The sequence below is a fragment of the Sciurus carolinensis genome, chromosome X, assembly GCF_902686445.1.
Source record: "Sciurus carolinensis chromosome X, mSciCar1.2, whole genome shotgun sequence".
Taxonomy (NCBI): Eukaryota; Metazoa; Chordata; class Mammalia; order Rodentia; family Sciuridae; genus Sciurus; species Sciurus carolinensis.
This window is the reverse complement of record NC_062232.1, coordinates 29,704,136-29,729,171: the sequence shown is the minus strand read 5'-3', so window position 1 is coordinate 29,729,171 and position 25,036 is coordinate 29,704,136. Positions and strand designations below refer to the sequence as shown.

The 25,036-nt window shown below is 33.2% G+C and overlaps 1 protein-coding gene across 1 annotated transcript in view; it reads right to left on the bottom strand.

Moving 5' to 3' along the window:
• Nucleotides 1-25,036, bottom strand: part of Cfap47 (cilia and flagella associated protein 47) — a 403,733-nt gene that overhangs the window by 240,792 nt on the left and 137,905 nt on the right. Inside the window, 3 exon segments of the mRNA XM_047535909.1 lie at nucleotides 6,477-6,605; nucleotides 7,499-7,580; nucleotides 14,116-14,337. Of these exon segments, the coding sequence (XP_047391865.1) occupies nucleotides 6,477-6,605; nucleotides 7,499-7,580; nucleotides 14,116-14,337 (433 nt within the window).

The window sequence follows — 25,036 nt, the reverse complement described above, 5'->3', positions numbered from 1 at the left end:
ACAGAATGGGAGAAAATCTTTGCCATCTGTACCTCAGATAGGGCATTAATGACCAGGATATACAAAGAACTCATAAAACTTAACACCAAAAAATCCCCAAATATCCTGATTAATAAATGGGCAAAGGAACTAAATAGACACCCTTTAAAGTTTTAAAGTTACACTTTAACTAGCCATTGGGCACAGGTTCTATGTGAGATGAAGGATTTGTAAACTACTATCTAACCCTAACACACACACATACACTCTCTCTCTTTCTCACTCCACACACACCCACACACACACATACACACACACACACACACACACACACATTGTGAATGAAGGAATCAGAGTGTGGTTTACATTACAGTACACATTAGAAGCTCAGCTTATTGCTTCAGACCAAATATTTAATAGATACTTCTCCAGTGACAAGGATATGAAGACCACAATTTGAGTGACCTATGCTATAGATATTTGGAGGTATCTTGCTCATATTCACCTAGCATTTACTTCCACATTCTGAAGACTGCTTATTATGAACACCTTCAAATTCCTTCTGGAAGGATTTTTTTTTTCTGGCATGAGGGTGCACATGCAGCCAGCAGAAAGCAAGCCAAGGGAACCAGAGGATAATGAACCCAGAAGCAGACCCTACAAAAAATGGTCAGGGAACTGGTAGTTAAATACTCCGGCTTCCTCATTACCATATTGGGATAAATCTCAGATGTGTTCTATAATGTCTCCCATAAAACTCTAGTGGGACTGAGTCTCAATTGCCCACAATGAAATCTGATTGAAACCACATGTAATTAGCTTCATTATATTCTCTGTTTCAGTTCCCTATTCTACTATCCTTGCTTCGTGACATCACTTCTGAAACAAACTAAATGAACTCAAATATTTGCCTCAGAGTCTGCTTTTAGGAGAATCCAACCTAATATAAGCATTTTCATAGTCAAGAATGTTAATTGTAACTTTGGAATAAAGTGCTCATTTCTTTATGTAGTACATATCTATGCCATGTCATATCTCAAATAGCTACAGTTTAAAAATTATTAAGTTATGACAGTTCTAAAACTGTTCTTTTCTTTCTTATATGGGAAATATTTTAAAATTTCATCAAAAATCCATTACTGAGTGTTGAATATTTTTTATCTGGCACATGTCTAGAGAGAATGGCCATCCACAAATGTGAATTGCACCATTTTGGCACTTTTAATAGAAGTGTAACAGAATTACCTCTTTCTTTTATTCTGGCAGTTATGTGATCTAGAACTCTTAAGTTTCAAATGTCATGTACTATAAAAATATAACTAAATGCCTTTGAAAAGGACTCCCATCCCTTTCTAGGGAATATCAAATGATGAATTATCTCAGTCCAGCTGATGAAATAAATGTTTTAGGCTAATAACCTGAGCTGGCACAGGACTCAGCTGTCATCTGTCACCTCTACTCTGCAAATGAGACAAGATCTGCAAGTGACCCTTGACTAAGAACACAGATTTAATGATGGATCCACATGGAGCATAGATGTAACCTTTAATACAGAAAGAGCCACCATCCTGAGTACTTACTTCTACAGGAGAGTTTTTGAAAACATTAGTAGTGAAAGATCTGTTAGTTTTGACTTTGCCACAAAATGATAGTTCTATCAAATACTCTAAAAATAAATTGCTAGAAAAACAAAATGAAGAATAAATATATGTAGAAAGTACAAGACCTCATCTCAAGCAAACCAAATATATCATGAGAAAGCATTATTATTTGTTACTTAAAATCCAAACCACATAATGGATGAGCTAAAGAATGGAATGAGGATTACAGAGGACAGAATTCCTTGTTAGCTCTCTGCTAATCCATGAAGTTTATGTAAATCAGTTTTAGTGATCTATACTCAGGAAATGCTTTCCTGCTGTCACAAAACATTGTTTACGTACCCATTTTTGTAAAGGTCTGATTCAAGAAATGTGATTGGCAGTAGTTTGGCCATGTGATAGAATAGAGTCCTTGTCTATGTCACAATAGAGCATATTGAAGACAAAAATAAAATGACAAAATTATTATTTATATATATATAATTATTTATATATATATATATTTATATATATATATATTGCTTCCCCACCACTGCCATATGCTCTTCCATTTCCACATGAACTTTGGTATTCTATTTGCCTTATTTTTCTTAATGACTATTTTTTAAAAAATTGTCTTTCATGTATTGGCATAGAAAACAGATGAAAATTTTCATATTTATTTTGTCCATAAATCTCTAGATATTTTAGACAATATTCATAGTTGGATTTCTCCTGAAGAATCATCTTGAATATACCTAGGTTGACTAGAAGGAAAGAATCAATGGCCAGTTCATGACCTTTCTTTTAGACTTAGAAGTGCCTACTAAGCTTAACATGGGGTTGAAATCTTTTTACATCATGAGCTCAAGGAATTGACAAGAGTAAATTTACAGGAGATCCAAGTTAATTGAGGGTCCAGATGAGGATTATATGCTGAATCAAGAACTCATAAATTAGTGTCAAGATACTGAATTGAGTAATGAGGGTGCTGCCAATACTAGAAAATTGAAAGGTCCTCACACCTAAATGTTTCCCTGCATTGAAATGATCCAGGCCCACAAGACCCCAACTTTTGTGAACATTTCAGACTTGGGTGTAGAATGAGTGTAACACTAAAGCTATGCCCTGAGTCACAAGACCCCTACTTTGCTGTTGCTGTGTATTTATTTACCTATCTTGTGTACTTCCTTAAGGTAAGTTAATGTGTCACAATATGAGGTCTACAGTATTTCATACTTTTGATTAACCAAACAAACCTAAGACCATGTAGGTGGTAAAGCAGAATAGGCCTTATGCAACTGATGATGCAAAAGATAATATTCCCAACATATGCTTGTCTATGGGCAAAGATAATTTAGGAACTAGTGACCAATCAGCATTAGATTGAGTTTTCCCATCATCTTTGTGCCCATAAGAGGGAAATTTTCTTGAAGATTTAAAGGACTTTGGCATGTTCAATTATGGCTGGGCAAAGTGGATTTTAAAATATCATGTGTAATATGGACTTGTACTGTTACAATAAAGATGAAAATCAGAGCGCATGCAGGAACACTCCTCTATTCAAATCTCAACTATATGGACAAAACCTCATGGAAGCAAGACAGAAAATATGTGATTTAAAACTATGGTTCTTGCATATATAAATACTCTGAGCTACAATCCTGGGTATCAAAGTCCATAAGTTAACTTCTTTCTTAATTTATAAAAATGTGTGCACTTTAAGTCAGAGTGTATTTGCTTTTATTTTATAGAAAAGTTTAATAAGTATGGATATCTAGTTTCTTAGACCACAACAAAATAAAATAGGAAAATGAACTACTGTAAGTAGGCACATTGATAACAGCGATGAAAAGTAGAGAGGCAATAATCATATGCCAAGAGAATGAAGAAAATCTATTAAAAATTAAAAAAATAAAAATGAGTCCTGTGGTTATCATTGTACTAGATACCTAGGAAATTCAAGTGCAATTCTGGATAATGACTGTAGATTTGTTGTCTTGTCTACCTTCAGCAGAAAATATTCCAATATTTTCTAGAAGGCAAAGTCTATCATGTTACCCTTGTGTTTACAACCCTTCGATAGTTTTGTATAATCTCAGGATAATATCTAAAAATTCCAGATTCCTTAGATTGGCTTATGTAAAGGCAAAAATTCTTTCTCTGATCAAACTTTAGTAGGGCTCCTGAACCTTCTTTTAGGCCAATTTGTGACTATCTGGTAAAATCCAGTTTTAGTAACACCCCTGCTAAATCAACTTAGGACAAATCTCCCACCCTCAATATCTGAGCACTGTTGACATCTGATTTGGTTCCACATCCTTCACTATGCCCCAGGAGATGTTTAATCACTGTGGCCTATTTTAAACAAGAATCCTGTTAGGCTGGTTTAGCCAGAATCCCCCCTTGCTCCTGATTCTTCCTCATACTCTTTATTCACTCACTGACCCCATCTTGTTCCCTGACTATGAATTTCCACTTTCTCATGCTGTATTCAAAATTGAGCCCAATCTTTCTCTCCTATTAGAAAATCACATTGCAGTGGTCCTTGTCCATATCCTACTGGTTCCAAATAAAGTTCACCTTTCCTTGCTTAAATCGTGCCATTACCATTTCCCTCACACAATTATATTACTTCTCTCTCCAAGTATGCCTCAACTTGCGAAGCAAGTTGCTTAGCAAATTCTGAGTCATATTTAAGAGTTCAGCACCCCCAAATTTATGCTCCTCTCTATGTGAACTCATTTGTAGTTTCTTTGTCTTGCCCTGCCTCGGCATTTGTTCAACTTCCTTGTAATTATATATTTAGCATCTTATAACCTTCTCCAAGGTTTAAACCCATTGAGGAGAAAAATTATATCAAGTTTACTCATACATTCCCTGAGCCTGGTATAAAGCCTAGGCCACAGTAGTTGCTGAATAAATTCACTCAACAAATATTTATTGAGCATATACTATGCACCTGATATTCTATTAAGTTCTACATTTACAAGTGATGCCTGGTATCTAAATCCACATAGAGTATTGATTGGGCAAGATGGATTAAACAAATTAAGTATACAAATGATTGTGTGAATGAATGAATAAGTAAATAAAATTCATAAGCCAACATTATGTCTACTTTTCCCAAAAAGTAGTGCATTTTCCACTCTTTGCTTTAGATTTTCTCCATCAGTGGGCAATATTATAAATGATGTAGCCTGGAGTTAATTAGTAAAAGAAGAAAGTGACTTTTTTCCAAAGCTAAAAGTCACAATACCCTCATATACTCTTCTAGGAATTATCCCAAAAAAGGCAGGACTTCTCACCTTGACATTCAGAAAGAAAAAGAGGAGAATGACAGGAGAAAGTGGGAATCAGAAGAAAGAACTATCCAGAGGATGAGTCTGACTGGGTAAAAGCACTGGAGGCTTTAGATTCTCAGAGGGCAGAATATGAACCCTGGGCTGCTAAGCCCAAGCAGAAAGCAAGGAAGAAATAAGTATTTCTTATGTGAAATTGCTGTATATGGTCAAATCTATGTGATATTAGAAGAAAATATATGTGCCTGTGAGCTTCAGCTTCCTCATCTATGAACTGGGAATTACTGGTTGTGAGGATTAAATAAATTCAAGATTAAAAGGAATAAATGGCAGAGTCTTACACATACTACTCACTATTTGACTCTTAATTTTGTCCTTTCCTTTGAGTGTCTCATTATTTTTTCAATTTAACTCTTTTCTTGTTCTATCTCCCATCCTGTAGGTCACCTGTTTGTGGTTACAAAGGAGAAGACAACGAAAACCTCCGTGGGTCCTAGTGGACAAGATCCATAGTGCTACATTGGGAAACTAAGTAATGATTCTTGTGCTGAAATCAAGACTTGTTTATCCTTTAATTAGAAGGAGTGTGTTATGGTTTAGATGAGATGTCCCCCAAAACCTCACATGTGAGACAATGCAAGAAGTTTCGGAGAAGAAATGATTGAATTATAGTCTTGAACCTAATGGATGGATTGATCCCTGATGGGATTAACTGAGTGGTAACTGGAGGCAGGTGGGGTGTGGCTGGAAGAAGTGGTTTATTGGGGGTGTGGCTATGGGGTATTTATATTTTGTATCTGGAGACTGGAGTCTCTCTGCTTCCTAGGTGAGCCACACTCTTCTGCCATGATGTTGAGCCTTGCCTTGAGCCCTGAGGAATGGAGACTGTCGTCTGTGGATTGAGACCTTTGAAACCATGAGCCCCCAAATAAACTTTTCCTCCTAAAATTGTTCTGGTCAGATCTTTAGTCACAGCAGCAAAAAAGCTGACTAAAACAGAGTGGGAAGACATAATTTATGCATGTTCATCTACTGGCAAGTGTAATTTTGCTAGAAGTAAATTTTGAGAATCTCATCAAAACTGGACTTGCCTATAACTGTGTGAATCCTAATGAGAATCACTCCAGAAAAACTTTACAGTCTACAGTGTATTAGAGGTAGAGAATATAATTTTCAGTACTGTCCATTTAGTTCTTCCAGTTAGTACCAGAGTATTCTTGTAGCTGCCCATTCTCAGATTATATTTCTCAACTTTCTTTGAAGATAGCCATGATAATATGACTAAATTCCCAATGGTATGCGAAAGGAAAATGACATATTTTTCAGGTGACATCCTTTAAGGGTATCTCCTTACCCTCTATTATTCCTTTACCTACTCTTCTTTGTTCTGAGAAATTAGACTCATAGATAAAAGCCTAGTAGTGAGAATGGAAGGAAAATTCCTAGCACTGAACAATTCATTCTCGATATTTTCATACGGAAGAAAAAAAAATCTTATTTAAGTCACTGTGTTTTTAAATCTTTTATAACAGCATTACTTATACTTTAACACTATTTAACAGTATTCATGTGGATTAACTGGAAAAAGAGCAGCAAATAAGAGTGGAAGTGTTACCTTGTATATTTGAAGAAATACATCTGTCCATGCATGTTTACTCCAGTCTTCAAACTTATCCATATCTATAATAACAGAACTCTTTTCCTTAGATGTACAGGAACTCAGAGGCATAGTATTACTGGAAGACTTTAAGAAATAAAATGTTACAAGATAAATAAAAATGCAAGGCAATGTATGTCTAAAATTTTAACCATTCAGCATAGTAGTCTTTTTTTTAACAGCAAATTTTCTTGCCCTTTTTATACATTTACCAAGAGTGCTTGTTTCCCATGTGCCAATATTAGAAACTATCAACACAGGTAACTTTCCAGAGCATAGAGCCCCTTATTTAAGTGACAGATTTATTCGCTCAATGCATTTATTAGCTCACTCTGTAGTAGAAGCAGCAGAACAAGATGCAAAATTCTCCTGAAACCTGAGTGCAGGTGAAATCACACCCTTTGGATTAGCTATAGGAACTCAGCATGGCGCTAAATAACAGGTACCTGCTTTCCTCTCATGTCATGTGGTAAGCATAGTGACAGTTCCACAATAAAGCACATTTACCTAAAAGCCTTCAGAATCCTCAAAATCTATTCCCCTTCTCAATAGGTTTTCATAAAGTGAATTGTATACTTTAAGAAAACTACACATTATTGCTTAACTTCTCGCTATTCTCCCCTAAAACAGAAGAAAGGAAGTGGGAAGTGGTGATGAAATTGGCACTTGAAATACTTTATTTGGAAGATATAAAAATTTATTTTAAGAACACGAGTTACATAAGTTCACACCATTTTTTATTTGTAAATCCCCCCAAAGCACTGAAAAGTCATGTAATAATTTTTGCATAGGAATCACATAGAGATTTTTAGAGCAATGCACAGAGACATACAAAAATATGATCTCTCCAAAGAGACTTAAACCTTAGTATATTTCACACATAAAAATCTGAACTCTAAAGTGAAATCTTAAAAAAAAAACCCAAATATTCATACATTTAATAATAAATGTAGATTGGCCTAGAAATTATATTCTCTTACTGAAATTTCAAGCCACTTCTTATAATCTTGGGGTTCAAGCAGAAATTCTGGCAGTACATGAGAAATACATCCCCCTTGAGCACTAAAATTACAAAAGAAAAACCCAAGTTATGATATTATAATACACATTTGTACTTTCAATTAAATTATTTTAATGTCACGCATTTTATATTTGTTGAATTTTAATTTTCAAATTTAAATTATTAATTTTTAAAACTTCCCTTAATAATGAAATGTACACATGATGTTTCCTTTAAAGAAACTGAATTAACGAGTAAGAACTTATGAAGTATCTATAATCATACTTGTCCATTCTTATAAGCTAACTGAATATTACATCATGACTTGATCCTTGTACTCAGTGCAGTAACCATTTTATTGTCATTGTAACATTACAATATTGAAGAAAAAGCTGGAAAAAGTTTGAATTCAATGAAGCTAATAATAGATCATTAGTCATATAATATTTGTTGAATGCCAATCAGAACACAAGAATGAATATAGAAAACTCCAATATAAGGTAATCCATCACCTATTTTTCTCAAAAAGAAGTATGCAAAAATTGGGAAATCTTTTATTATGGAAATGTGTGATGTATATCTGAAGCAGTAGATATTTATATTATGTAATACAGTTAAAATAATGAATGCATATATGTATATAATTTACCACATTAAGATTTATATATGTATATATGCTTTTTCACTGTAAAGTTTTAAAAATAATTTTATGCAAACTCTTCATATTATGTCTATAATCAATCACCAGAGCCACTACAGAAACCCAGTACAGTTTTGTCAAAACTATTTCCAAATAGAGATTCAGGAGTTTAGATCCAGCTCATTTACTGGCATAGAAATCCACTCATCAATAAGGGATCTCACAGAGAAGAATGGATCTAATGCTTAATTCAGAAGGCACTTTCAGTACTTTACCGTTGATTACTGAGAAGTGAGGGAAAGAAAAAGGAGAAAGGAGGCTTAAAGATGATGCTGAAAGCTCAAATTTTGAAGATAGAAAGATGAATGAGATGAGAGCTATTACGAAGGAAACTTTTGTGGGCATGGAAGCAGGGGGCAGAGTTCTGCAGCTGTTCAGTGTGATGTGTCACTGGGTCAGTCTAAGCTAGTGGAGGAAATACTGCCCACAAGAAACTCCTTTGTTTGGAAATCGATCATCCTTTCTCTTTAATTTTCACACAATTCCTATCCTCATGGACAAATCATTATATTTGAATTACTGGATTAGTACACAAAATTTCATTTTAATGTAACGCTGCTTCTCAGCAGGTACTGTCAACCTAAAGCCCATGTAAGAATGCAATGAGGAAATGTTCTTATTAGCTAGAAACCCTGCACAGTGCAACAAAGGCAGACCACTCAGAGACATAGGAAGAAACTGAATACTTTTTTTTTTTTTGGTGCTGGGGATTGAACCCAGGGCCTTGTGCTTGTGAGGCAAGCACTCTACCAACTGAGCTATCTCCCCAGCCCTGAATACTTTCTTGTAACCAAAGCCAAGATAAGATTTCACATGAAGGTTGTTGTTTTTGTTGTTGTTGTCGTTTTGTCTGTGTACATGTATGTTTGTGCGTGCAGTGTGTGGTGCTAGGGATTGAACCCAGTGCCTTGCACATGCTAGGCAAATGTTCAATGGCTGAGCAACATTCCCAAACCTCTAAGACAGGCTTTCAGAAGGAAGTGATCACTTCCATCAAAAGCTACTGAGAGCTTAAGGAAAATGATGAGGGAACCATTAAAACAGGAGTTTCTTGAGAAGCGGGACCATATGTCATTCATTTGAGTATTATATAGTGTCTAGCAGAAAGTAGACCTTGGTAAAGGGTCAGCATGAAAAATATACATTTTAAAGGTTGATTATGTTATCAATACTTGCTTTCTTTTTTATTTTGAATCTATCTCAAGGTCTAATTTCATGAATCCATAAGACAATACATTTAGGTTTTTCAGAAGATTTTATATCTGGTTAGTAGCTTTTAATAGAGAATTGTCTTTAATAATTTATTTGGTTACACTTTTACACACTAGGCTTTTCTAATGTATTTCCACATTTACAGTGTTCAAAATAAACTCACATGCCATGAGTTATAAATTTGAAACTTAATCTTCAAAAATTAGCTCTTTAAAAAATTCTATCACTCTCTGAAAATGAATTTCTATATATTGCATAAAGTGATGTTTCACTTGTATAAAAGTCTTCACCCACTGTGTCATCAAATTTAATTAGGAAGCTAATAGCATTTATGATTATTTTGAATTTTAATATATTTATTTCCAAAATAAAACATATATACATATCTTGAATTAATGACCAAATTTTATTAACTATACTGCCACTTTCTAAATGTTAAGTAATTTTATCACACTCAACATATCCTGATAGGCATGTATTTGCTGATAAAGAGCAAATAAATCTGAATGGCTTAGCTTTAATGTCAAAATCATTCTTCCACACTTGCATCCTCACATCATAAAATGTCAAAACAGAAACAACCCATGTTAATGTCAACACTACTGGCAGATATGCCAACAAGAGCACAACAAAATAACACAATAATCACAAGTACCATGGAGTATAATGATGCTATCACAAAATTGTTTAGTTTCAAAACCATACAAATCGTAAGGATTTACATGAGTATTTAAACTTTTTGCTTTTGATTTATATTTTATTAAGTTTTAAGCACACATAACTTGCTGAAATTAATGCATCTAAATTTTTGCCTTATTGAATTACTGAGCTTACCTCATTCAGTCAATGTTTAAGGATCAAAAGTAGGAAGTGGCAAATCGAAAGAAAAGTTTTGTGCCTTATATTTTAAAGTTATAAAAATTTCACAAAGTTCCCATCCTATCTATTGAACATGAGGACATAGCTTATAAATACTGGTTCTCTGGCATTTTCATGTCAGCAGGATATTCATTTCTAATAGAAAAATATTATTTTAAGTAAAAAGCTATTTTAGCAACAATGATATCACAAGAGACAGTTTTGACAATATCACTAATGGCTAATTATATTGGAATAATGTAAGAATACAACCTTAGAGCATACTGCATTGCCTTTAAATCAACAAGAATTATAATATACTATGTCATGTAATGCACATTTGATTATTTCCAACTGTTTTATCAATCCCATAACTTTGGGAATTATCATCCTTGACTTTATAGTGTTTGACCTTATATAGGGTCACATTAGCACAAAAGAGCTAGAATATAAGCCTGCATCTACTTGATTAAAAAACCATGTTCTTTTAGATCACTTCAGTGCACTGTTGCAGAATCGCATATTAGATTGTTGCTTTGAATTATATTCATTCTTTGATGCAATTCTATTAAATAATATTCCTTAATGCTTATACATTAGTAAGAAGGGTATGAAGTTTTTAAAGAAAATGGAAATAAAAACCACAAGTTAATTTAAAGTTATATATAAGGCGATGTAAGTTACTTTTTCTCAATGTATTTATTTTTGGTGAATGAACTATTTATTTAAAGTTCAATGGAATTAAAAATAAGTTATAGTAATTTTACATTCTTATAAATGTCTTTATAGTTTGAGTGTGGGGTACATTTTATTCATATTATGCTTCTGTTTTAGTTTCAGAGTATGCAAATTATAAATAAAATTTATTTTCTCTAAAATTAATCACATTATAAAATTATTGATCACAAATAAGCAAAATTATATCAAAAGATATTAATCTTTGTGGTGGTCTGCCCTAACAAAATACTATAGGCAGAGTGGCTAAAATAGTAGAAATTTATTTTCTTTATAAATGGCCACCTTTTCAATGTGTCTTTACAAAAGGTTTTTGAGAAAGACACTCTCTTCCTCTTTTTATAAGGATATCATTCCTACCAGATTAGGGCCCCACTCTTATAACATAATTTAACCTTAATAACTTCTTTAAAGACCTTATCTCCAAATGCAGTCATATTGGGGGTTAGGGGTTCCAGATGTGCATTTGGAATAGGGTATAATTTAGTCCATAAAGGCACAGATTACAAGAAAAATTAAGATTATTACAAATATACTCATATGAAATCTATTATAAAATATAACATCTGATTATATAATATTTTTAGAGTACAACACATATGATATTGTAGTTGTCTGAATTATTTCCTTCCCCAAAATTCATATGTTGAAACCATAAACCCCAGTACCTCCCAATGTGACTCTACTTAGGTTAGGGTCTTTAAAGAAGGCGACAAATGTAAAAACAGATCAGTAGAGTGAGATCTGATCCAATATGGTTACTGTCCTAATAAGAAGATGAAGTTTGAACACACAGAAACACTAGGTTCATGTGTACACAAGAAACATTTGATGATACAGTAAGAAGAGATCCTTGGCAAAGTAAGCAGACTGCTCTCTGAAGAAACAACCTGGCAAAACTTTGATCTTGGCCTTTGGTGGTGGGAATGGGGACTGAAATGAAGTAAACTAAATTCAACGCATGTATGATTGTGTCAAAATGAACCCAACTACTATGTATGACTATAATGCTCTTTAAAAAAAAAGATGTACCTTTAAAAAAAAAGCAGAAAGAAAGAAAGAAATTTAGTGGATATTGACCTCATTTTGATCTTGGGCTTTAAAGATACTAGATGAATCAGATGTGATTTCCTGCTCTTAAGATGCTCATAAATTAATGAGATTAACTGACCAAATGATAAGGCAGTGAAGTTAAAACTTATTTACATAATTCTAGTTGGGCTATTTTTCTATAACTGATATAATCTTTCTCATTCTCTCACCTAGATTAGGTGTAGAGGAATAGAAAGAAAATGGAAACTTTATCTTCATGTGTCTTTGGCTTTTTTTGGTCTTATAACTGCTGCAGTCTTGTTAAGGTAATTCTGTTCTTTGCATAAATACTCAAACTTTCAGCATCACATCTCTAATTCAAGAAGACATTTGGGAAAACGTAGATTCACTGCCAAGTAAATAAAGCTTCAACTCCAGGCTTCTTTACATTCGTGATACCTTCTAAAGCCCTGAATCTATTTTTGTACTTTCAACTTTTTATTATTTTATAAAAGAGGGCCCCAAATTGTACAAGCCCTCTCAGAACATGTATCAGCTATGCAATTGGTTAACATATGAGAGCAGAGAGGGATATATGTATCTGTACATACAGAGGTCTGTTACTGCTTTTCTTGATCTTGATCTCTTAAAAAATGTCCCCTTTCTGCTGGGAACCTATTTGTCATGTGATCATATGCTGCTGATGTCTGAGATGAGGATCTCGTATGTCTTAACCCCACCTAGGATCAAGAGGTTCCCCATAACTGACTCCTGTCACTTCCTGTTCTCAAACATTTGTCATTCATATTGTAACTACAGGGCCAGGCATCAGTCACTCTTCTTCCTCTTTGGTGGGGCAGGTCCTTCTAGTGTTCTATCACAGAAATTTCCATGACAAGCTGCCTGGGTCTTAAGTCATTTTGAGTGACTTAGAAACTTCTGGCTCCATTCCAAGTCAAAAGGAACCTAAGCCAGTTTGAACTATTACTATGACAGTGAGAGTCTAATAAATGAAAAAATATTTTGTTCAGTACTATGTCCAATACATAGTACTGCGAGAGACTCAAAATCCTGATTTGTAAATAAAAGAACTGAATGTCAAATCTTTCATTTGCATTCAAGCTCTAAGAGTCTACTTGACCTTCATTGCTATTCCTCAATAAGACAGATGAATATCCCTGACCAACTGTGGGACAGATTCCATAAACAAAGATGCAGAAGTATGTTAATATATTTCAAAATAAATTAACACTATAATATAAATAATTATGAGTAACCAATACTATTTTGGTGATGAAAGAATATGAAAGTAATAACACTGCCTATGGATATAGGGCATTTTAGTGAACAAGGGTGCTATAAATGCAGGCAAAAGAAGCAATATAAATTCAGCAGCCCTCCTCTCAGACTTTTAATGTATGCCACTTTTCTATTTCTTGGCCATTTGCCATTCAATCCCTGTAGAGGAATGTAGACATTATGATGACAAGTATTTTCTCCCATAGTTTTATACTAACCATTTGTGAAACTTTTCACCTGCTACTATTATAATATTCAAGATTCCATTAATGGAAATGAAAAGTTCACAGTATCTATAATATATTAACACTTATCTGAGGAACAAAGATTATTGGTTTCATCCCTTTTTTGTTCAGTGCTTGTATATGATATATGTGCAATAGATCAGAATTTTAAAAAGACGGTCATAAACCAGAACTATCAGCATTATCTTGTAACTTGTTATAAATGCCAAATAGCATCATAAACTCCATAGGTAAGGGCCAGCAAATTGTTTTAACGAGTCCTACCAGTGATTTGGATGCATGATAAAATTTGAGAATGACTGCCTTAGATTATAAATGCAAAAGATCATGGAATGATTATTTTCTATTAACTAGTATGTCTTTTTCTATGATGTATATTACAGGGTGTATAACAATAAATATTTGGTTAAAATACAAATAATTTCAAAGTCAGTCTATCAGTCTATCTGCCTATTTATCTATCCATCCACCTAAGTCATAATTAGATGCTTAAATTAAGCACAACCATGCTCTTACTTGAGAAATTCCAGAAGTGAGGAATGTTGTGAATGAAGTTGAATCACCCTTTCAGTGTTATCCACGGGTAAAGATTGACTTAAATTAATTCCAGGTGGCATTCTTCCACTCAAGTGGAGCAGCACATCATAAATAGTCTTATTATATTTGGTAAAATCATTGTGTCTGGCAAATTTCTTGGATGATGAGGTTGATGAGTAGAATTGTATTTTTTGTACATCCCTATGGGGAAAAGACTTTAAGTTAAAATTGGTTTTGAAATTTTACACTGTGAAACAAAAACATGCTCAATGACTAAATAAAATCCTATTAAAATCAACTACATAAGAAATTGCTAATTAGAATGAGTTATACTCCATGTATGTATAATATGTCAAAATACACTCTACTGTCAAATATATCTAAAAAGATAATATTAAAAATAAATTAACATAAAAATGTTCAAATATCTAAAAAAAAGAAAAGAAATTCCAAAACACACTTCAGTCAGTTACTGTTTATTAGTTGCAATTTGAGTTTTAAACATTCCCATAGATTTCTAGGATCTTGCTCGAACACACATTACTACTGAATATTGCAAATGTCAAGTCAGAATTATTGGATTGTGAATAAACTGAATTTGAGAAAGAGAATAGAGATTGATTCCTGGATTCATAGCCTTCTAGCTGTGATTTAAACTAATTAAGCTCAATTGTATATGCTATAGACACAAGTTCTATAATAGTTGCCAGGGAAGATTTCAAACATTCACAATGCATGCATATACAAAAATAATTTACACACCTTTTCTTGATATTTGTGTTTTAATGCTTAGAAGGGCACAGCCTGTACATAATCCAAATGAGTAGGGATTCTCATTTAAAATATATATTTGAGAGATCTATTGATCCACATATCCCTCTCTTGTTTAAATAAGATACTGTAATCTCAACTTCAGGTTGTGAGGCATTCTAATTTTTAAATGGAGTAAATAAAATTTCAATCTATTTTTGCAAATAGCAAGTGCCCAAGGGGCGATTTTGAATAGCAGTTCTATAGTTCTGTGTAGCATAATATGGGAGAAAGCACATTGAATTGATACGATTAATATTACTAAGCTCAAAACCCAGCTCTGTCACTTACTGTGTGACCTTGCAATTGTTACTTGACATTTTTGATCTTCAGCTTCCTCAAAAGTATTAAATAGAATAAAGCTAGTGTATCTTAGCAATTACCAGCAAAGAAGCAAATACTTTCTAGAGAAAATTAACACCATCATAGACTAAGATGAATGCCAACTAAAAAGAAATAATACATAAGACAAGACACATAGGAGTGCCAGATATTATAAGTGCAAAACATGGATTTTAAATTAACTACATGTACTATGTTCCAGATTGAGAATTTCACTGAGTTATAAATTACCTAAAAATTAACCAAGTGTAAAATTTAGAAATAAAAAATGGAATTAATAACGTTGAGAAATGAATGGTTCAGTTGAATAGTAGATTAAAGCAAGTAAATAGAGAGTTAATGCACTGAAATATAGGTTAATCCCATTCCTGAAGATAAATCCAAAGAAATGGAATCAGAATGTTGAAGAGACATCTACACTCCCAGGTTCTTTGCAGCACTATTTATAATAGCCAGGAAATGGAAACAACTTAAATGTCAATCAACTGATAGGTGAATGAATAATGAAATTGTGGTACATATACACAATCTATTCAGGCATAAAATGAACAAAACCCTGTCATTGGGTATAACGGGAGATTATATAAACATGGATATAATTGGAGATAATTATATTAAGTGAAATAAGTCAGGTACAGAAAGATAAGTATGGCATGATCTCACTTGTATGAAAAATTTAAAAATGCTGATCTCATAGAAGTTGAGAGTAGAATAGTGGTTACCAGAGGCCAAGGAAAGCAGGGTGAGGGGTGAGGAAAGATTAAACACTGGGTACTAAATTATAGTTGGAGCAAGAAGCTCCAGGACACTATTGTGTAGTATGGTGACCATAGATAACAATTTTGTACCATAAAACTCAAAAAACTAGAAGAAATGATTTGAAAAGTTTTCAACACAAAAAAGTGAAAAGTGTTTGAGTAGATTGTTTTACCTGACTTAAACATTACACCATGTATACATGTATCAAACATTACATGGTACCTACTAATATGTACTACTTTTATGCTTTTTATATCAGTTAAAAATGTTCTGTAAATATTAACTAGAAGAAAATGAATAGACCTATATTCCTGGAAGCAAAGTAGCATTTAGAGCACAAGGTACCACTAGGTATAAAAGTAATTTCATAGGCATAAAAGTTTCAATATACCATGAAGATGTTTTAATTGCACATGTGAAGGCTCATGGTAACAACCTCAATAATGTATGAAGTAACACTGACTAAATAGTTAGAGTATACAAATATAAGTAAATATTTTTAAAAATTCAGCATAGTAATTGGTAAACAATTTAAGAATAAATAAACATACTACTTGAGCACAATAATCAAACATGTTTTAATATAATTACATGGAAAATAACATTTGATACAGATAAAATATACAATATTTTCAAGCTGAAATTCTTATAAAAACTAATTAAATGCTGGCCGATAAACAAATGTCAAAAAATTTCAAAGGGAATTATCTTTGACCTTAATGAAATTACATTGAATAGCAACAGTATAATGACCTCGTGGAAATTTCTAAATAATATTTGTAAAGTAAATCACATTGGAAAATGGAAAATATGTTGCTTAGGTCAAAGTCACAAGGAAATCTATTGTTTAAAAATTAAATATCTCTCCAACTTGAAAACACATATGTAGTAGAAATAAAAATTAAGTTCATAACCTAGTCAAGTTTTCATAAAAAGAATAAAGCAAAACTTGAACCCAATGATAAAATGTTGAAAGGTTTTCCCATAAGACTGACCAATAGGATGCATGCTATTCTATATTTAACTGAAGATCCATATAAAGATAGTAAGGCAAAAAAAGAAAATCCAAGGGATATAGCTCAGTTGGAAGAGTGCTTGCCTGTCAAGCACAAGGCCTGGGGTTTAATACCCAGCACTGCAAAAAATAAGTAAATAAATAAAAATCAAACATGTAAACATTGGAAAGGGAGAGAAACAGTCATTATTTAAAGATGACATATTATTCAAAATTATTTTTAAAATCCAGTACAAATAGAATTAGTAAATTGCCTTATCAACAAATTGTCTGATAAATATCTGCATATGATAATCACCTTTATTTTTATATGGCATATAAAAATAAAGAAAATAAAATTGAAAAATGCCATTAACAATACCTTCAAAAGACAGTAAATACACAGGGATGAATCTACAAAAATATGTGTAAAATTTATATGCAGAAAACTGAAATATCACTAAGATAAACTTGAGAAGACTTTAGTAAAAGGAGGAATATTGTTAAGATGTCATTTTTAAAAATTTGATCAAAGATGAATCACAATCAAAATATCAGAAAGGTGCTTTTGCTTTTCTTTTTGGTGGAAATACTCTAACATTTATGTAGAAATAAAAATAGAAGTCATAAGAAAACATTAGAGAAAAGCAACAAACTTTGAGTGCTTATACTAACTACATATCAAGAACTATAAAATAATAGTACTTAAGACAATTTGGTTTAGATGCAACAGAATACAAATGCATCAAAGGAATAAACCATACAAATTCTCAAAAATATGAATATTTGACTTAAGAGAAAAGAGGCATTATAGAGCAGAGAAGGAATAGGAGGAATGCTATTTTCCACAAATGGCATTGAATCAATAGGGTTAAACCCACAATAGTATGGAGTCATTTGGAAAAACACCAAAAGAGGAATGGAGAAGATTAGTATTGAAAAAATAGGGAAAAATAGAATATCTCATGACCTTTTTCTCATATCTACACACAAGTAGATTCAAGGAGAATCAAACATCAAAAGTAAAAGACAAAACACGCACACACACACATACACATGCATACACACAGGTCCCACAAATAACAAAGGAGGATATTGTCATGCATAAGGAAGAAAAAGACAACATAACATTAAGGTAAATATTCATAAATTGGAGCACACTCAAATTAGGGAGAGTATATTTGTAATACACATAGCCAACAAAGAATTCACATACAAAATACACAAAATACTTACGAATAATTTTTAAAAATCGAATTTTTTAAAAGTATGAAAAATAAACAGATACTTATAAAACAGCAATCCAAATGAACAAGTACATACAAACATTCTTTTAAAAGATACAGCAGGGGCTGGGGAGATAGCTCAGTTGGAAGAGTGCTTGCCTTGTAAGCACAAGACTGTGGGTTCGATCCCCAGCACCAAAAAAAAAAAAAAAAAAGATACAGCAGACATAATCTAAAGTTCCCCCATTCTTCAGAGGAGGGGTATGAAAAATGGTGGAATGAGACAGACATCATTACCCTATGTACATGTATGATTACACAAATGGTATGAATCTATATCGTGTACAACCATAGAAATGAAATGATGTACCCAATTTGTGTACAATGAATCAAAATGCAGTCTGTAAAAAATTTAAAAATAAATAAATAATTTTTAAAAATTTAAAAAAAAACTGGATAAAAATATTTCATCAGCATGAATTCATTTTGTAAGTTAAAAATCATTACATTTATGTATCATAAAATCAATCAGTGAGGAAAAGTTAGACTCTTGAAAAATACAAAACTCTGAAATCAAGGACTAGGGAACTAAAGTGTTATATTAGCATCCAATTATGTTTTTACCTTGGTTGTAGAGTATTGAAAGAATTCTTACTTACAGATAAGTAGTTCAAATGTTGACAATTTTAACAGTTCATCTTGTAAGATACTTTACTTAAGAAGGTCAAGTAGCTTCACTATATGTTTTGCACAAAAATAAGTCAAATGGAAGCATAATTGGAAGCATAACCTATATATTAATTCTTATCTATTATATACTTTAAAATTTAATTTATTGCATTTAAAAATATGTATTTCAATGTGTATTTTTAGTAGAAAATTAAATCAAATATCTGTGGAATCCCTTAAGCACTTGTAAAGAATCTTAAAGTTCATGCATCATAGTTTACAATACTTGCCATTAAAGAAAATTCTTGATGAAAAAAAAACAAGATATGGCAGACATAGGAACAAAATGCCAATTCATACCATATCCAATGGAGGAGTCAATACTGAAAAGATTGATTATATATATATTTTTAGATGTAAAGAACTGAACCATTTGGGTACTGCTTGTGGAAATTGACAAACATGCCTTCACAAATTGGAAATATATCTTAAAACGGATTGCATTTCTATCTTTTGATCTAGTAGTGTTACTCTTACATATATGTATTTCAGAAATACAAACCAAAAGACAAAATTTTCATAGCAGCATTATCCATAATAGAAAAATCTAGGAAACATGCAAGTATCTTTTAACAGTAGAATGGATACGCAATTGTATACTCATACAATGACCTAGTATAAAGCATTAAAAATAACTATGCCAGCCAGGTGCAGTGGCCCACTCCTATAATCCCAGCAGCTCAGGAGGCTGAGGAAGGAGGACTGTAAGCTCAAAGCCAGCCTCAGCAATTTAGTGAGGCCCTAAGCAAATTATTGGGATCCTGTCTCAAGACTGAAAAATAAAAAGGACTGGGGATTTAGCTTAGTAGTTAAGTGTCCCTAGGTTCAATCCTGGTATCAAAAAAATGAAATGGAAATTAAAATAAAATAACTGCCTACATGCAAATAAGTATGAATCCCATGAACATAATATTGATCAAAATGATTCATCACAAAGAAATGTAAACTGTAAAATTCTCCCTATACAAAGTTCAGAAACATGCAAAACCAAACTATGATGTTATAATTTAGGATAATGGTTGTCTTCTTGGAAGGTAAAGAGAAGGATAGGACTCTGGGATGCTATTTTATTGTTCTATTTCTAGTGGTGGCTACACGGGTGTATACTTGGTATACATGGATACATATGTGGGACTATGTGGGCCTCTATCCATGTGTGTCTTATTTCTTGATTTAAAAGTCAAGAGGAAACAAACTGAACCTTCAAATTTCCTCTAGCACATGAAAATTAACTTAAATTGATAAGTTAAAATTAGTGCCCAGAAGTCTGTTAGTAGAAAAGACTATCATCAGTCATATAGCTTACTGCTCATTGGAAGAACAAATTATGATTTAAAAACTACACACTCTTTTCTGCATATTCCACAAATTAAGACTGTATTAAGTAAAAGCCTAATAATTGTAACTGCATTCTTTCTCCTCCTGTTTAAGGATTACAATATTAAAAGAATTTAAGCTTCTATTCAATTATGAGAATTCATCTACTTTGGAGATGGAAAATGTACTCAAGCAAAAGGCTCAGTGTATGCATTATCTATCTTTTCCATTAAAGTAATCTATTATGTACCACTATAGCCAGCAAGATAGCCACAATATGGTTAAAGAAGGAAACTATTTTGAAAATAAAAATTTTTAAATGTTTCATTACTCTGTAATAATGTGCAGAAGTGGAAAGAACTCAAAGAACTCAACTCTAATCAGTTATTACAACCACTTTCATTTTACTTTTTAGTTTAAATCCAAAATCAAGTTTCTATAACTTTGTTGGGTACTACTGGCAGTATGAATGGGCAAAATGCCCAGAAATGACAGTGACATTTTATTGCTGTATTATTAAATCTATCAATGAGCTTGCCAGACCAAAGCTGCAAAAAGCAATGCTTTCTCTCTCCTCACTTCCTCCCTCTTCATATATGTGTGTGCACGTGTATAATATACACACACACATAAAATTTAAAGATTATTAAAAATCTACAAATAAAGAATTAGAGTTAGTAAGTTCCTATATCAAGCTTGGGAAAAATCCTAAGGGATGGTAAAATATTAATGAAATATATAATTTGAACAAATATCAATGATGAGTTTTAAACCAACTCTCTACTGCCAAATAGAAGAAGAGTTGTCAAAAGTGATTAATGAAATCAGAAATACAAAACATGATCAACATAAGCCTAATAAAATTTATTAATAATAGATAACATTTACTGAACACTTACTAGACCTGAAGCTCTATTCTAATATGACTTTAAGGAGGCTGGGAATGTAGCTCAGTGGTAGAGCATTTACCAAGCATGCTGTGTCCAGGATTTGATGTCTAGCACCACAAAAAGTAAAATAAAATTAAAAAGTTGCATAATATGACTTTAAGGTACTACATCTTTTAAATGTTACAGTAGCCCTATAAAGTAGGCATTATCATTATCTCCATTTTGCAGATGAAGTAACAGAAAGCATAAAAACACATTTTCCTCATTTTGGATGCTCTTATTGTGAATGATAAAACATTTCACTGGTGGATTTGATTTTTTATAAGAATATGTATGCTTACACTAAGTGAGAGACTCTGAGATGGAACAATTTAAACTCTTCCTCCTATGTTTCCTGACTAGTATTGAAGGATGTGCTATTGGCATATGGAAGCTGTAGGGAGGTGTCAGAGTGAAATCCTGGAACAGCATTAATGTATTCTATAATTACTCATCTCAGATAAAGTGGGATAACCAATATGATTTAAATGATTCCATGATCAGTTCTTAGACATCTCCCCAGTTGTGTTGGGAGAAAATACTAATTCCCACAATTCACCAAAACTAAAGTGAGCAGCTTGTAATATTTAGTGTGTCATCTCTACCTTATCTTTTTCAATACCTATTCCCATCTTTGGGGGATGGGAAAAGGCTAAAAAGAATATATAATCTTAAATATAAAGTTGACCATGGATAAAAGTTGTTAAGAGACCACAAACCAAATTTCCAAGAAATTTGGGATAACATGAAGAGACAAAACTTAAAAATTATTAGACTAGATGAAGACTCAGAGATACAAACCAAAGGAATATGCAATCATTTAAATGAAACATTCTCAGAAAATTTCCCAAATCTTAAAAGAGAAATGGAAATCCAAATAAATTTGTATATTTGAGGCTTACAGGACCTCAAATATACAAAATTACAACAGATCCACACCAACATACAGTATTATGAAAATGCCTAGCATAAAGAATGATAGAGATCACTGGTTGGTCGCAGTCGTGGAGCAAGCTGGAGGCTCAGTCAGGCCACCTACATCGCGGAGGTAAGCGGCGAGCAGCTAACCTGACCAGCCAGCAGGCCAAGGACAGATGTCAAAACTGAGCGACCCCACCTGACCCCTGCACTTAGGTTGGTGCCATCACTGGTTTATCATAGTTGTGGAGCGAGCTGACGGGTGAGTCAGGCCCCTTGCATCACGGAGGTAGCAGGAGGGCACCAACCAGCCCAAACACCAGATCAAATACAGAGACCATCACTGAACAACCCACCCTGCCAACTACGCCGAGGTACGTCGCCATCACAGAGTTAGCCAGAGGATTCTTTATAGGCTGCTGCAGGCATTTTGAATTACACCTGAGGGCGTGGCCATCATCATTGGAAGGGCAACTCCCTTCCTGAGACACCTACAGGAGGCTAGAAGATGTTTGACAAGACCCAGGAGCCAAAAAGAGGAGGTATTAAGAGACTTGGGATCAATTCAGAGCCACCAAGGACTATACCCCATTTGAAGGCCACCACCCGTAGAAGACCAGCTTCCAAGTGGAGCACCGCATTATCAAGTTCCTCCAAGACTTCAGGCTACTGAAGGCTAAGAGGTGAGTTATTGGAAATCTACAGAGACAATATTAGTCAATAGAGGAAATCTGCAATATCCCAGAGTTTCACTACTAGAGGGATAGATACCTGAACAATATGAGAAAACAAGGGAAGAAAATGTACCAAACAAACCTAGATGCTACATCAATAAAATCCAATGACAGCATGGCAGAAGATATGTCAGAAAGGGAGTGCAGAATGTACATAATCAAAATGATCAGGGAGGCAAATGAAGAGATGAAAGAGCAAATGCAGGCATTGAAGGAAGAGATGAAAGGGCAAATGCAGGAATTGAATGATTGCACCAATCGACAGTAAAAAGAGCAAATATAGGAAGCAAAATATCATTTAAATAAAGAGTTAGAGATATTGAAAAAAAAAACAGAAATCCTTGAAATGAAGGAAACAATAAACCAAATTAAAAACTCCATAGAAAGTATAACCAATAGGAGAGAACACCTGGAAGACAGAACCTCAGACATTGAAGAAAAAATATTTAATCTTGAAAACAAAGTTGACCAAACAGAGAAGACAGTAAGAAATCATGAACAGAATCTACAAGAATTATGGGATATCATGAAAAGGCCAAATTTAAGAATTATCGGAATTGAGGAAGGCTTAGAGAAACAAACCAAAGGAATGAACAATCTATTCAATGAAATAATATCATAAAATTTCCCAAATCTCAAGAATGAAATGGAAAAACAGGTACAAGAAGCTTATAGGACTCCAAATACACAAAATTACAATAGATCCACACCAAGGCACATTATAATGAAAATACCTAACATACAAAATAAAGACAGAATTTTAAAGGCTGCGAGAGAAAAGAATCAAATTACAATCAGGGGGAAACCAATACGGATATCAGCAGATTTTTCAATCCAGACACTAAAAGCAAGAAGGGCCTGGAACAACATTTTTCAAGCTCTGAAAGAAAATGGATGCCAACCAAGAATCTTATACCCAGCAAAACTTACCTTCAAATTTGACGATGAAATAAGATCCTTCCATGATAAACAAAAGCTAAAGGAATTTACAAAAAGAAAGCCAGCATTACAGAACATTCACACAAAATATTCCATGAGGAAGAGATGAAAAACAATGATGTATATCAGCAAAGGGAGGAATTATCCTAAAGGAACAAGCAAACAAAGGAGAAATCAAGTCATGTAAAAAAAAAAAATCAGCCAAATGACTGGGAATACAAATCATATCTCAATAATAACCCTGAATGTTAATGGCCTGAACTTATCAATCAAAAGACATAGACTGGCAGATTGGATTAAAAAGAAAGATCCAACAATTTGCTGCCTGCAAGAGACTCATCTCATAGAAAGAGATTCCCACAGAATAAAGGTGAAAGGATGGGAAAAAACATATTACACACACAGACTACATAAATAAGTAGGATTTCCATCCTCATATCAGATAATGTGGACTTCAAGCCAAAGTTAGTCAGAAGAGATAAAGAAGGACATTTCATACTGCTTAAGGGAAGCATATATCAGCAAGACATAACAATCATAAATATCTATGCCCCAAATAGTGGCTCATCCATATATGTCAAAAAATCGTTCTCAATGCCAGAAATGAAATAGGTCACAACACAATAATACTAGGTGATTTTAACACACTTCTCTCACCACTGGACAGATTCTCCAAACAAAAATTGAACAAAGAAATCATAGATCTGAAACACACAATCAACAATTTAGACTTAACGGACATTTATAGAATATACCATCCAACAAAGAGTGATACACTTTCTTCACAGCAGCACATGGATGCTTCTGTAAAATAGACCATTTATTATGCCACAAAGCTACTGTTAGCAAATACAAGAAGACAGAGATAGTACCTTGTATTCTATCAAATCATAATGGTTTGAAATTAGAAATAAATGACAGAGTAAAAAACAGAAACTACTCCAACACCTGGAGATTAAATAATACACTATTGTATGATGAATGGATAACAGAAGATATCAGGAAGGAAATTAAAAAATTCTTAGAGGTAAATGAGAACAAAGAAACAACATATCAAAATCTCTGGGACACTATGAAAGCAGTTTTTAGAGGAAAATTTATTTCATGGAGCACATTCAATAAAGAAGAAAAAAATCAACAAATAAACTAACAGCACAAAGCCCTAGAAAAAGAAGAACAGAGCAACACCAAAAGTAGTAGAAG